The 14,646-nt window shown below is 36.2% G+C and overlaps 1 protein-coding gene across 3 annotated transcripts in view; it reads left to right on the forward strand.

Moving 5' to 3' along the window:
- LOC150088790 (phosphatidate cytidylyltransferase, mitochondrial) overlaps positions 1-14,646 on the forward strand; it is a 79,159-nt gene that overhangs the window by 21,398 nt on the left and 43,115 nt on the right. For all 3 annotated transcript variants that reach the window (XM_090370900.1, XM_090370902.1, XM_090370901.1), the window contains one exon: positions 4,597-4,747. In XM_090370900.1, coding sequence (XP_090227026.1) covers positions 4,597-4,747 — 151 coding nt within the window. The remainder of the gene's footprint in view (positions 1-4,596; positions 4,748-14,646) is intronic.

The following is a 14,646-nucleotide window of genomic DNA, read 5'->3' on the forward strand; positions in this document are numbered from 1 at the left end:
CCCATCTGCCCAACTTTTCTAGATCTTGTTGCAGTAGCACACTGCCATTACTGTCATTAACAACCCTGCCAATCTTTGTATCATCTGCAAACTTCGACATTAAGCCTGATATACCTTCATCAATATCATTGATAAATATACAAAACGACAGTGGGCCCAACACCAAACCCTGGGGGACTCCACTAATTACATTAGTCCACAAAGAGCAGTAAAATGAACGAGGACGAAATTTTCACGGTTATAAATGATTCTAGAACTAGGGACCATAAATTCAAGTTATGGGGAGGAGAAATTTAGACTGAATTGCAGGAAGTTTTATTTTAGCCAGCAAGTTATAAATTACTGGGATAAGTTACCTACATGGGTGGTGTTGAGGCTGACAATTTAAGGAAATTCAAAGGTCAGCTGGATAGTTACCTAAGGAGAAGGGAAATGCATATGTTGTCTATTTCCTTGTTTTTTGTTATTTATTAATATTTATTTTTTTTTGTTATTTAATATTTATTTTGTTTAAATTTTTTATTATTATTTTATTATTATTATTATTATTTTTTTTTTTGACTGGTGCAGCATAAGCCTAAGGCTTCCTTGCACCATATGGTTAATACTAATACTAAGCCACATTGAACTGCCAGATCTTTTCTTATTCCCCCCCCCTTTATGCACTACCATTGTTTGTGGTTCTTTTTTTTTTTGTGTAAACCCCAAACACGAGAGGTATTAGAACCTATAGTACTTAGTACCATGCTTGGGTTGAAGGTTGAGAAGACGAAAGAAGATATTTGTTGACATTGAACTTGAACTTCTGTAGACTGTAATTTTCAGGAAATACGTATGAAGGAAGGTTGTATCAGAAAACAACAGTTGAATGAATAAACGAGGAAGATGAAAAATTGGTTCTGTGAGTTTGTAGTTGGACAGTAAACAGATGTTGGCTAGTGGCGGCATGTGTTCAGATTGTTTTGAAAGAGACAGCGGGAATTATAGAAGCCAATTCAGAAGAACAGTGCCCATGGAAGTATCTGTAGAAGAGGCATGCAGCAGAAACATTCTCCACTCGCTGTCTATGAGACAGCGAGTGGAGAGACTCTGTTAGAGATGAATCATTAATTAACCTACCTGCCCTCTTCTGAATTGAATCAAGAAGCCTGAGAAAGGTTTTGGGGGCACCACCCCAGATGTGGGAACAATATTCCATGGCAGGGCAGATTTGCGATTTCTACTTAGTGAGCAGCTGTTTGGAAGAAAAGTAATGCCGAGAGCGAAAGAGAAAACCAAGTTTTTTAGATGCAGAGGAAACAATATTTGTAATGTGCTTGTGCCAAGAGAGATTAGAAGTCAGGGTAATCCCCAAAAGAGATATATCATTTTGCCTAGGAATCGGAGTGTCACTAAAGATAAGCATAGGAGCAGAAGAATCCTTTTTGCGAGATATAAGACAAGACCGAGTTTTAGAATGGTTTAAATCAACTAAGTTGTCTTTGCCCCACTGAAGAATTACCTGAAGATCGGCATTTAAGGAATTGGTAGCAGATTTTCGAGAAGTTAAAGCTGATTGAGCAGGGCAAGGTTTCTCAAAATGGAAAGTAGAATGCAATGTGCTATCATCGGCAAAACTATGGATAGGATTTCCAATCAATGGAAGAAGGTGATTAATATACAAGAGGAAAAGAGTGGGAGAAAGAACTGAACCTTGGGGGACACCGGCATTAGTGGAGAAGTTAGAAGACAGAGAGCCATCTACCATCACCCTCAGTGAGCGATCAGAGAGAAAACTGGATAACCAATTAGTAAAAACAGTTGGCAAACCATAAGATGGAAGCTTGTTTAGAAGACCTTTATGCCAAACACGATCGAAAGCCTTTGAGATGTCAAGAGCAACTACTTGTGTTTCACCGAACCTTTCCATTGAATTAGTCCATAAATGGGTAACATGAGCCCGAATATCACAAGTGGATCGACACTGATGGAATCCATACTGGCGATCGTTGATCCGATGGAAGGTTTTTAGGTAGTTTAGAGTTGGCGGTTAATTGATTTCTCCATTACTTTAGAAAGAGTAGAAGTATTTTAGCATTAGTAGAGGCATTTGATGCAAGAAAGCAAGCTTATGCAGCATCAGCCAAAAAAAAAGAAAAAAAAGAAAAAAAAAAAATCCACTTCACCCCTCTGTTCGTTCAAAATACCTGTCCAGCTGAGCCTTAAACTTATTTAGGCTATCAACTTCCATGACAAGGGATGGAAGTCTGTTCCACCAACCAACCACTCGCTGGCTAAAGGCAAATTTCCGCATGTCTATCCTACATCTGTCTTTCCTCAATTTGAATTTATGCCCTCTCAGGTGATTATTCTGAGCGAGAGGAAGAATCCCATCAGCATTGAGCATGCTCAAACCATTAAATGCTTTATACACCTCTATCAGATCACCTTGCTGGTGCCTAGTCTCCAGACACTGTAATTTGCAAAACTTAAGCCTTTCTTTGTAAGAGCACCCCTTTGTTCCATTCACTAATCTTGTTGCCCTTTTCTGTACTCGTTCCAGCAGCTCTACATCCTTCTTGAAATGAGGCCTCCAGACCTGTATACAGTACTCTAGGTGTGGCCTGACCATTGCCTTATACAAGGGAATAATCACCTCCTTATCCCTGCTAGAAAAATTCCTGTATATCATTGACAATACACCATGAGCTACTCTTGCAGCCCATCTGCACTGCTCAGAGAACTTCATATCTGCCTGCACAACCACCCCCAAGTCCCTTTCATTCTCTACCACTGTCAGTGTAGTACCACAGAGTTGATACATTGCTCTGGGGTTGCTGTTTCTCATGTGTAGTACTTTACATTTGTCAATGTTAAACTTCATTTGCCACCTCTCAGCCCATCTGCTCAATCTTTCCAGATCCTGTTGCAGCAGCATAGTGTCAGTAGTGTCCTTGACAACCCTGCCTACCTTTGTATCGTCTGCAAACTTCGACATTAAGCTTGATATACCATCATCAATATCATTTATGAATACAGAAAAGAATAATGGACCCAACACTGAGCCCTGAGGGACTCCACTAATAACATTAGTCCACGACGAGCAGTGTCCATTGATTACCACTCTCTGTCTTCTCCCCCTCAGCCACCCCTTTATCCACAGCAGCAATTTGCCTCCAATGTCACACTGCTCCAATTTGTGCAGCAGTCTTCCATGTGCAACAGTATCAAAAGCCTTTCTAAGATCCAAGTATATAATATCAAAGTTATTCCTTGCATCCAGTTCCTTTGTGACTGCATCATAGTATCCAATCAAATTGGTCCGACAAGACTTCCCCTTAACAAAACCATGCTGTGTCCGAGCTATAACTGAAGTCTTGTCTAAATGATCCTGCATTGCTTCTTTAACTAGTGCCTCCATTAATTTTCCTGGAACAGAAGTTAAACTCACAGGTCTATAATTACTTGTGTCAGCCTTTGATCCTCCTTTGTGAATTGGGGTCACATTTGCACATCTCCAGTCTGTGGGTACCTCCCCTGAGTCCAAGGAAGCTCTCATAATTATGGCTAAGGGTTTGCTTACTTCCTCTGCTTTTTTGTCTCTTGCTAAAGACATTAAATTTTCTCTTTATCTATGTTCTCACCTCTTTTACAGTCCTCATGGATCTGTTGCATCTTCATCCTGCATTTCTGTTAACTCTTGCATTGTGATGATCTTTATAAATCTTCTCCTGTTGTATAAACATAAACCACTGAATGCTGCACTTGGTTTTTTTTTATTAGAAAGTGATTAAAATAATCCATAATTTCGATGCCAAAAAGTATTGAGGTACTGAATGCATCTCTTCCTCTTCTTAAAACCTGTGCTACTGTTCTGTGTTGCTTTTCTTTTGACATGCAAATTTGCTGATATTAAGCCAATTCCTAAGAAAGGTGGCAAATCTGTGCTTTCAGTTACTTTGCAGCTGTTTCTGTTGTCATAAGTCTCAGAAAAATCAGACTTTTGATATGAAATGCATTTTCATGTTGAAGCAGAATTATTCTCTTATATGGCCAAACTTACTTTTAATGCTGCTTCAGGTTCTTTAGGTGGGATGTTGTAGGCCCTTCACTTTATTGTTTGTCCTTTCTGCATGATGCTTGCTAAGATTTATTAAATCTCTCCCTTCTTACATGACAGCTGTTAAAAGAATTGAAAGTTTTCAGAAGAAAGGATTTGTTACCTTAAGCAGAAATTAGAATTCTGGCTAGCCGTAGCCTAGTGGACAGGCGCGCGGGTGCATAAGTACGTGTACCTTGAGTGACCGGGGTTCAAGCCCGTGACTGCTGAATACGGTGCTGTTTCTTGTATTCTGTCTATCTTGTGAACTCCTCTGACCATTTGGTCGTCCCGGAGTATAAACAGATAATTTATTTTTTATTTAATTATATCTATATTGTTATAATACATGTGCAGATCTTTTAAGTTTCTCTTAATATGAGACATAGGTGTTGATCCAGTGTTTTCTTTTAGTTCTTTCTTTATCTAGGTTTTGGTAACTTTATGTATGATTTCAAAAGTTAATTAATACAGGTGAATCAGTTTTTATCTAAAAAGTGTCATGCTTTATTTCACAGGTTAACATTATAAAGGACACAGGAAAGCATGATATATCTGAAGCCTTAAAAATAAATCTACAGAGTGCACTACATACAGCCCTGCTATCACTGCCAGAAATGTTTTCTGAGGAATCAATGTTCGTAAAGATTGCTGGCCTCTCATATAGTGGTAATATAATCATATTTATTTTTAAATGCTATACATCATGGGTGGTTTGTATAGTTAGGCTTCTAGATTAGTTTGTCATATAAGCACACCTTGGACAAAAATTTAGTCACATGTGTAATTTTTCAATTAGTAATGTATAACTCCTCCTTTAGAATGAATAATTTCATGAATTCTTGTTGGTAAGGATTCAGCTAGATCTCTTAAATAGTTTATATCAATTAAGCTGTTCTGAAAACAATTGAGCCCACTGTTTTTTTTTGTTTTGCTGATGCTATATAAGCTTGCTTTCTTGCATCATTTGCCATTTATACTACTACTTCTATAATTCATTCAGATTTTGTGGATGCTGTTGTGTTTTCACTTTCTGTGCAAGATAGTTCCATTATTCTTTATGGGATTTAAATATGGTGACTTGGCTGGCCAATTTAAATACCCTGTCATTATTCCCATGTGTTCCTCTTGCTAGTTTAAAAACAGTAGAAGCCCCCACGAGTCGAATAGTTGTCATCCTACTTTGATTCTCGCAGCATCACAGTTTCCTCAGGATTCTGCTCTGTCTCCAGATCTGTTTCTAGGGGCTGCCCTCAGGGCTCTGTTCTTGGCCCTGTGTGCTGGAACATGGTCCTTGATGGGTGGCTCTCAGTTGATCGAGACAACATCCTTCAGATAGCTTATGCAGACGACCTTGCTATTCTGATTTTTGGTAATTCCCGCCGGGAGCTAGAGTGCAGAGCAAATGAAGTTCTAGAGGACTTGGATATCTGGTGTCAAACACATAAACTTCAAATTTCTACTAATAAAACAAAACAAATGTTGCTAAAAGGCTCTCTTGATGTGAATAGACCACCTGTGATTAAGTTGAATGGAGAAATGATTAGGAGCACTCAGCAGCATAAATACTTAGGAATTTATTTTGATGACCATCTTAATTTCAATTACCATGCAAAATATGTACTTCAGAAAATAAAAGCTATGACCTATAAAATTATTAAGATTACCAGGAGTACTTTTGGTGTAAAGAAATCTTCCATTAAATTATACTACTCTTGTATATTTATACCAATTGTGTGTTATGCGGCTGGGGCCTGGGGATACAGAATCGGTAACTCCCTTGTTCAAAAATATCTTACTCAAGCACAAAGATTCTTCCTTCTCGCTGTAAGTAGAGCTTGTCGAACTGTCTCTACAGCTGCTCTCCAGGTCCTCAGTCATCGACTGCCAATCCAGTATGAAGTAATGTTACATTATCTTTTATATTGTAGAAGAAAAAATATTCCTGCAATTGTAAAAGGCATAACATATAATACTGACCTGCAAGAAAATGTAGACATTAAAAGAATGAGAAATGAATGTTGTAGAGCATGGCAAAATACCTGGTCCACCTCTACTTTGGGTAGGGAGACCTTTAAGTTTTTTCCCGAGGTTGTTGATTATGACAAGAAAATGGACTGGTTCAATCCTGGTTTATACGTTACTTTTTTATATACCGGTCATGGAAGTCTTAACTTTAAATTGTTCTCACTAGGATTAAGTAACACTCCTCTCTGTAGTTGCGGTGCTCAAGAAACTGTTGAGCATCTCGTCTTTCATTGTCCTCTGTACGACGATTTAAGACTAGACTTTCAACTTCTCACAAATGTATTTGACTGCTCCGAACTGCCGAGATTGGTTAACTGTTCTGAATATTACACTGCCTTCTCCACCTATGCAGAGAAATTGTTTAAACGGAGAAAAAGAATTCTTGCTCCTGAGGTTCAGTAAAATGCTAAACTGTTTCTTTGGATTACACTTACCTGATGTATTGATTAGTCTGCTGGACTCCGAAGCCCAGTATTTCACTGTATCATCACTGTATATAGTCTTTTTATGTACCATCATTGTATATAGTGTTTTTATGTACCATCATTGTATATAGTCTTTTTATGTACCATCACTGTAAATAGTTTCTTCATGTATAATTAATCATTGTACTTTTCATGTATAATTAATCATTATAAATTGTGCACAATGTATAGATTACTTTCAGCGGCGAATAGGGGAAACCCTGGAGCCCGCCAAAAAAAATAATAAAATACTTTGAACTTGAACTTGTCATCCTGGAATACAAGAGTATTGAAATCATGAATGTCTTTGAAATGTTCAGCAAAAGGCACAATATGATCAAAAAGCCTGCCTATACAGTATATTTGTATAGCCAGCCTGATTTACCCTGGTTAGTATGTCAAGTAGGGACCCAGTTAAAACATACTCAAAGCATCACTGACCCACCACCAGCTTGTACAGCACCTTGCACACAGTCTGGATGAAATGCCTCATTGCTTTTCCTGGCAGGCATCATTAGAGTATGGATGAAATGTGGATTCATTAGACCACATCACAGCTTTCAAATCATCAGCAGTCCAGTTTCTATGCCCATTTTAGCTGGGCTTTTTTTTATTTGCAGCCGTTAACATTAGTCTTTTTTGGGGACCCCACCCCAAAAATCCATGTTATATAATTCTCTTTGCAGTTTTCTCTCAAAAATCAGCTGATGAGGTGCTTGGTTAACTGTTTGCATCAGCTCTTGTCTTGTTTGAAATCATTTTTAATTTCTTAGATACAATATTCTTCATCATAATCACTTAGCAGACTTTAGACTACAATTCTTCTGCTTATTTGTGGTTTATTTGCAAACTATTCCTTAAAACTCTCATATTATTGTTCTATCGGGAACATCAGCAAATTCAGCTGCTTCTTTAATCAGATGTCCTTTAGACCTGCTGGATGTTATCACTCCTTTTTGATAATCACTAACACCTTTTCTGCAACCCAACGTTTGTGGTGGAAATTCTTGCTTCTCAGTCATAGCTGGTATAAATAGAAAAAATGGATTAACCTTATACTCTAATTTCAATGCTTTTGTGCTTCTACAAGCATTGAAGATATGTGTGTTCAATCTGTTATATGCCCTAAATACTGCAAGTGACTAATTTTTTGTTCAGTGTCCTGTGTTAGTCAGCCATTTGACTTTTTTTTTTTTTTTTTTTTTTTTGTATCATGTTGTGTTACCATTTTGATATTGTGAAGTAAATTTCCATGTAGTAATTTCAGTGTTCTTTGCAATATTATAAAATTTTCCGTTATTTATAAATATGACTTAAGTGATCCAGAGCAAAAATTAATTGCATAATTTAACGTTATGTGCTCCTGTCGCATTGACTTCGATCACATAGTATGTTCGAATTAATACTGATTGAGATCAGTGAGCAGTATCATACGGTACCACGAGAATCACTTAACTTTTAGCCAGGCGATCAGTTAAATTCACCAGACAGTGTACCCATTCGATAGATCCTAGGGAGACCGCTGGATTTAATTTACACTATGAGATTGTGTAATAATGCATTTGCACTATTAATACAATCAAGTTTTATAGGGCTATCCATCTATCATACAAACCATTGGTCAGTGTTGTGTACTGAAGCAACAGAGCACATATGCCACTGGATATGGAGTGAGATAGTTTTAGACAGGTAGCAAAAATGTAGTATCATTGTGTAATATGGTTTTTTAATTCAGAAAAGAAAGTGTTTAATTTTTAGCATTACCTGATGGCTACATCTTTTTTTTTTTTTACCTGCCATGAAAAATCATTAAAATATAACCAAACAGGTCTGCCTAAATAAACCAAACATCTATTGCACTGTACTGCAATTTTTTGTGCCATTAAAAAACCTATTCTTCATAGACTTATATCAAACACACTAAAAAACAGTAATTGCATCTACAAATGCATTTATTATTTTTAATTACATGCATTTACTGTTTCAGTACATTCTCTAACAGTTTAATTATGTTATTTAATAGAATTTTAACGTGCAATGGCATCAGTTTAATTCATAGCCATCTACCAGAGTAGTTAAATTGGCATTGTTTTAATTACATCTCATATTGTAAATACCTTCACAATGAGTTGCCATGGTATTGCACTACCTCAAATAAGTAATGCTTCACCACTGGAAGAGAATAATGTTACTTATTCTCGGTGGATACCACCACCCAGATGGCACTGTTTCGAAGCTTATTGGTCTCTCATCGGTGGGTGGGCAGGTATCTCTAGTGTTGCAATAGTGACAACCAAGTTATGAAGTATAACTCCACAATATGAGAGATGCCTGATAGCGTGCAGTAGTATAGACTAAAATATTTTAGGACAAGAGTGTGTGGTAGAATGACTAACGTATAGGATAGTGCAATGGCATCAATTTAATTTGTAGCCATCTACCAAAGCAGTTAAATTGGCATCGTTTTAGACGGTGCCAATTTAATTTTTTATTAACTATAAAAAAATATTTTATATTTAATGGAATTTTGTATTCCAAACTGGGTTGCATTTTAATGATATAACCTTGTATAAATTCCATTACCTGAAACTGTTAAATTTTTGATATATATTCTTAACCCAATTCAAAATGAGTACTGTAGCTCATATTTGTAGATTTAATGAATATTGTTTTAATTGTCTTTGTTATATTTTTATAGAAAGTTTTGTTATATGCTTTTATTTCCATTGCATGTCAAAAGACAGTATACATTCTCCAATGATTTTTAATATACTTGCCAACTTTTCTAGTTTCTTCAACAATCCTTATGGTTTATGTGCTTTATGATTTTTATGGAAAGTTTACTTTTCTTCTGATTTTGATCAAGTTTCTTTTTTTGAATGTGCACATACATTTTGGTTTTATTCTCAGAAATTCACGATTGCATCTTTCTATTTTGCAATATCCACTGCAGTTACATATCATAGAATAGAAATATGCAGTCATTGCCAGACCTTTAGAGTTCTTTCAGTGATTTTTTTTTTTTTTTAATGTTGCAGGTTAATTTTCCTAATAATTTTTTTACACATGCATTTACTGTTTCAGTACATTTTCTTAAAGATGTTGGAAATGTTCATCTTACTTAAAGATTGATTTAATTTCTGAGTATTGTTTTCTGTATTTGTATTAAGTGTCAGTCGCCTACTTTGGAAAAAAAAAAATTATGGGTTTTTCATTACCTAGTACTTTGCTTTTATTGTTGTGAAAAAGGTTATAATTTCGCTTTTCCCCTTAATTTCATTACTTTGAATACCAAAAACAATGAGTGGCAAAAATGAGAACTATTACTTTCAAGAATGGAACAGAATGAAATTAAGGTCATCCATTTCACTTAAAACTTCAGTCTATTTCAGTTTTAAAATGGATAAAATTCAGCATTTTCAATGAAGAGACAGTGCAGATTTCCTAAAAGAGAAAAGAAGACTATTCTTGAAAGATTTCAGTTCTGCATTCCTTATATCTGTGTGACACCATGTCTCTGATACCCCAACAATATCTGCCTTTGATGTTTTGAGCAATACTTCAAATTCATCAAATTTATTTACCAAACTCCTAGCATTGGTGTATACGCAAGTATCCATGCACCTGTTCCTATTCTTAGCTACCCTAACACAACCCATGTGTTTACTTGTACCGCAATGATTCCCAGCAGTCTCTGAAATACCCTGCATCTTGTTTTTCAGGCTGCTGCTCATTTCAGTAGAAGCAGTGCAAGAATCACTTTCACCTCTGCCAGTAGCTACTGTTAATCTATTAGTCCTTGTACCCCCCCCACAAGCTAGCAGTTTTCCAACCCACCTAACACTGCCTCAATAGCATCAGCAAATATTCTTGTACCCTTTCTATTTAAGTGTATCCCATCCCTGTAGAAGCAGTCTCTCCTGTTAACAAGTACAGACAAGGCTGAAAAAAATTCTAACCCTTGAGCCTTGCACAAATGTTTTTATATTTTTGTAACACAATTTTTGAAATAAAATAAGTAATTACACTAACCTGTAGTACTTATTTGTATATTATACTTTATTGTTGTTGGGTTCCCCCATAGCTAGGTTCTGACAGTGTGGGTGGCCCGGGTTCAATTCCGGTGTGGGCCCAAATTTATGGTGTTCACTCAGCATTGTGATGTGAAATGAGGAGCTATTTGTGAATGGGAAGCAGACACTGGTCACGAAACACAGCGATGGAAGTAAATTAGCTGATCACATGATGACCGGCCAAAGGCGTGTGGCTGGTCATCATTCTCTTACAGGCTGTTGCGACACGGACTTTACTTCAGTACTCTTCTTTATATTTCGCAGTATTGCAATGATTTTGCTTAAACAGATCGGTAAAAATAATTGTTTTTTTTTTTCTGATCATATTGATATATGCAAGGTTTTTTTTTTCTCTTTTTTCTTTTTTTGGCCTCTGGTATCCTTAAAGGGGTCCCTGCAAGAGCTTAGCACCTCAGGCCCCAAGAAGTGTAAGTGGGTCCTGGGTGCAAATCAGGCGAGTATGGAAGATATGGGGTAACCTCGTTTTCTTTAAAAAAAAATTTTGCCCATTTGTAGATCAATGGGGTGAAGTGTTGTCCTGATGGAAATGAATGTGATTCAGTTTGTGTGTATGTTTTTTCTGAAGTGTTGGAGTAACAGGAATATTTTCTTCAGAATTTCTTCATATGAGTTTCCTGTCATTGTAGTGCCTTTGGGTACACAGTATGTAAGGATTATTCCATCAATATCTCAGAAAAGAGAAACCATGATTTTCTCTGCACTTGCAGAAACACGGAACCTTTTGGGTGGTGGTGAATCAGTGTGCTTCCATTAGGGAGACCGATGTTTTGTTTCTGGACTGAAGAGTGGAACCCATGTCTTATCCATTGTGACAATTGAGGAGAAGAAAGATCCATTCATTCCAGCATCTCGAGTGAGTATTGCTTCACACAACTTTATATGATTGTCTTTTTTGTTCTTGGGAAAGCTGCCTTGGAACCCACCAAGTTGACACCTTGCTTATTTTGAGATCTCCATGGAGAATAGTATGGACAGATCCAACAGAAATGGCTGTAGCTGTTATAATTTCATCCAGTGTTGATCTTCTATCATCCAAAACCATTTCCTCAACCTGACAGATGTTGACCTAAGAACAACTGGTTTGACACTTTGGTTTTTGTGCTTCATTCTCACAGGACTCCTTTCCTCCATGAAACTTATACATTTTTTTTTACAGGTGTCTTTAAACATTTTTAAAGACACCTGTAAAAAAATGTTTTTTATAAACATTTTTTTTTACAGGTGTCTTTTTTTGATGCAGTGTCCCATGTGTTGTTGCATGCAACAGCACATGTATTGGGTTGCATGCCTCTTGCTGTTTACACAAGGTGTGCTACTCTTCTGGTTTAGTCTAGAAAAAGGTCATGTCAAAACAATAATGAAGAAACCTTGGCACATTATATTTTGCACACATGTTGAAGATATGTTATGTTGGATTTATTTTAAGAAAGATTTATATTTTAAGATATTAAAAGATAAATCTTTAAATTTCAGTATTGTTTTGTAAGGAGTATTCATAATAATCATTTCAGCTTTTTTATACATATTACTGAAATTAATTGCAGAACATCTTTTTTTTTTTTTTTTCTGAATGGAAAAATGACCCTAAAATTCAGAAATTTTCAATGGCCAATGTAAAATTAAACAAATAAAATAATGAAGTACTTTTACAACACATAAAATATTAATATGCCAACAATGCAAAATAATGTGGTCATATCTTAGTCAAAATATTTTGTATATATACTTTACACTGGCAAAAGATACTTTTAAGTTTACATGGACTAATTTGGAACAGTAACTAAAGAGATGAAGATACTGTGACATTAGCAAATGCCAAAGTATAAAATTTGCTTTGTTCATAGCTAAAATACAAACACAAATTTATTTTTTCTTTATTAGTCTGAATAGCTGGCATTGTGTACTGAAGTACATAAAATTACAATTTCATGTACTTCAGTACACAATGCCTGCTTTGTTAGGGTGATATTTACAGTTAAAGTAAGTTTGCTTAATTGATAAAATAATAAAGGTCTATACTCAGATTGCAAGTTAAAACTGTGAGTGAATACAGTAATGCAAAACACAAAATGAACACTGAATCCAACAAAATAATTTGAAATATACCTATGTAACAAGTCATATCTTGTTATGGGCATGAAAGTAAGTTTACTTTATAGATCTTTGGGTGCTAAATGCAGAAATAGTGCTTAATATGGCAGATTGGCTCTTGTTTTAAAAAAAAAAAATAGTTTTTTATATTGATACAAGGTATTTTTTATTTATATGGCAGTAAAATGTAGCTACGAACATACCTGTATCAAACACGGTACCTTTTCGCTTGTATTTAGTTCAGGAGCATCCCTTTTTCACCATCCAACAATAATTGGCTAAAATGCGGCACTCCATTTGTTTTTGTATCTTTGTTCTATCGCTGCATTGTCTTGATGGAAGCGCTCACCATGTTTCTCGCTGACAGCACTACAGTTTGAGATCTTCCAAGTAATGCGATCTTCCACAAGCTGCCTGTAGTTGCTGGCTTTTACATTTCCTAGAAAATCAGTTGAAACATTTTGAAAGGCTCTCCATGCTGATTTCTTGCTATCACTAGGGGCACATTCGAACCAATCAAGGCCTTATTTGTGGACCAATGAAAATGCCTGCTTTAATCTTCTCTGTACTAAGTCTTAGTACTTTCTCTTGCAAGTATTATGTGAATGCAGGACAATTCACTTCCAAAAGCCTTCATGAAATTTTTCGTGAGCCCCAGTTTGATGTAGAGCAGTGGAAGCAAAACTTTATTTGAATCTACCAGAGGGTCAAATGCTATGTTCTTCATTCCAGGTGTTAATGATTTTCATTGAGGCCAGCTCCTCTTCTCATAGTGCATATCCTTGGCATGAATATCCCACTTTCAGAGAAAGCAAGAATACTTTGTGTAATGCTTTTGTAGTCCTAATAAAATGGCAATTACCTTTGAATCACCACATATCTGCCACTCGTACTTCTGATAGTGTACACCTAAGAGGATGTTCTCCACATTTGCATATGTTTCTTTTTTGTGGATGGCATATGCAAGAAGTATTGAAGTCAGCATATTTCCATTGTGCAATAACAGTCTCAAGGTTAATCTTAGAAGCATATATAAATAGTTGTTATTCTTCGGGAACGTCCCTCATGTTCATTGCTGCCGTTAGACCATCAACATCCTTACAAACAGTGAGTTCACTTTTTGTGTGATAGAATTTATCATAATCTTTATTTTGAGTACGCAACTATCCGAAAATCCAGTTTCTATTCTCTATCCAATTTGCAGGAACTTTTAACTTTATTACACATACTTGGCAAATATGCAAATTTTGAAGAACTATTTCAATACTTGAACGCACAAAGTTATACAACCATCTCTGAAAGACATAATATACAATTTTCAGTCATAGGAAATTCATGAACAGGCACAATATGGCCCAGGAGGCCCTTGTGCCAAAAATCCTCAATTACAACAACATCTTGAGTACGAAATGTTGTCACTTTCACAGAATGATCTTGATTTCACTGTTGTAGCCGCAAGGCCAAAAGCTCTGCCTTATTCTTCAGTAATTTGAGATCCCTTATGAGATCATTAAGCTCACTTTCTGCAATCTTATGTAATTCAGAAGGATAAAGGTTTGGACAAATGGTGATGGTTGCTGTACTTCTTCGTGTATGAAGTTAATGTTCATCAGTGTCTTCATCAGAGTGTACAGAAAAATGGTCGAGTGGTTCAGGAATAGGTAGTACTTCACCGGAAGGCATGGGACGAATTGCAGATGGTATATTTGGGTATGTCACTGTCCCATTTTTTTCTTCATTGTCATCCCTTTTCCAATAGGAGGCACCATACGGAAGTAACAGTCTGTAACATGATTTGTTGTCTCCCTCCATATCATGAGCACCACGAAAGGCATAAAGCATCCCATTTGATTCCCCCACATGTTGAGATTTAATGAACAGATAGTGCAGC

This window comes from Mastigoproctus giganteus, chromosome 3 (assembly GCF_048544385.1).
Source record: "Mastigoproctus giganteus isolate SK-2022 chromosome 3, ASM4854438v1, whole genome shotgun sequence".
NCBI lineage: Eukaryota > Metazoa > Arthropoda > Arachnida > Uropygi > Thelyphonidae > Mastigoproctus > Mastigoproctus giganteus.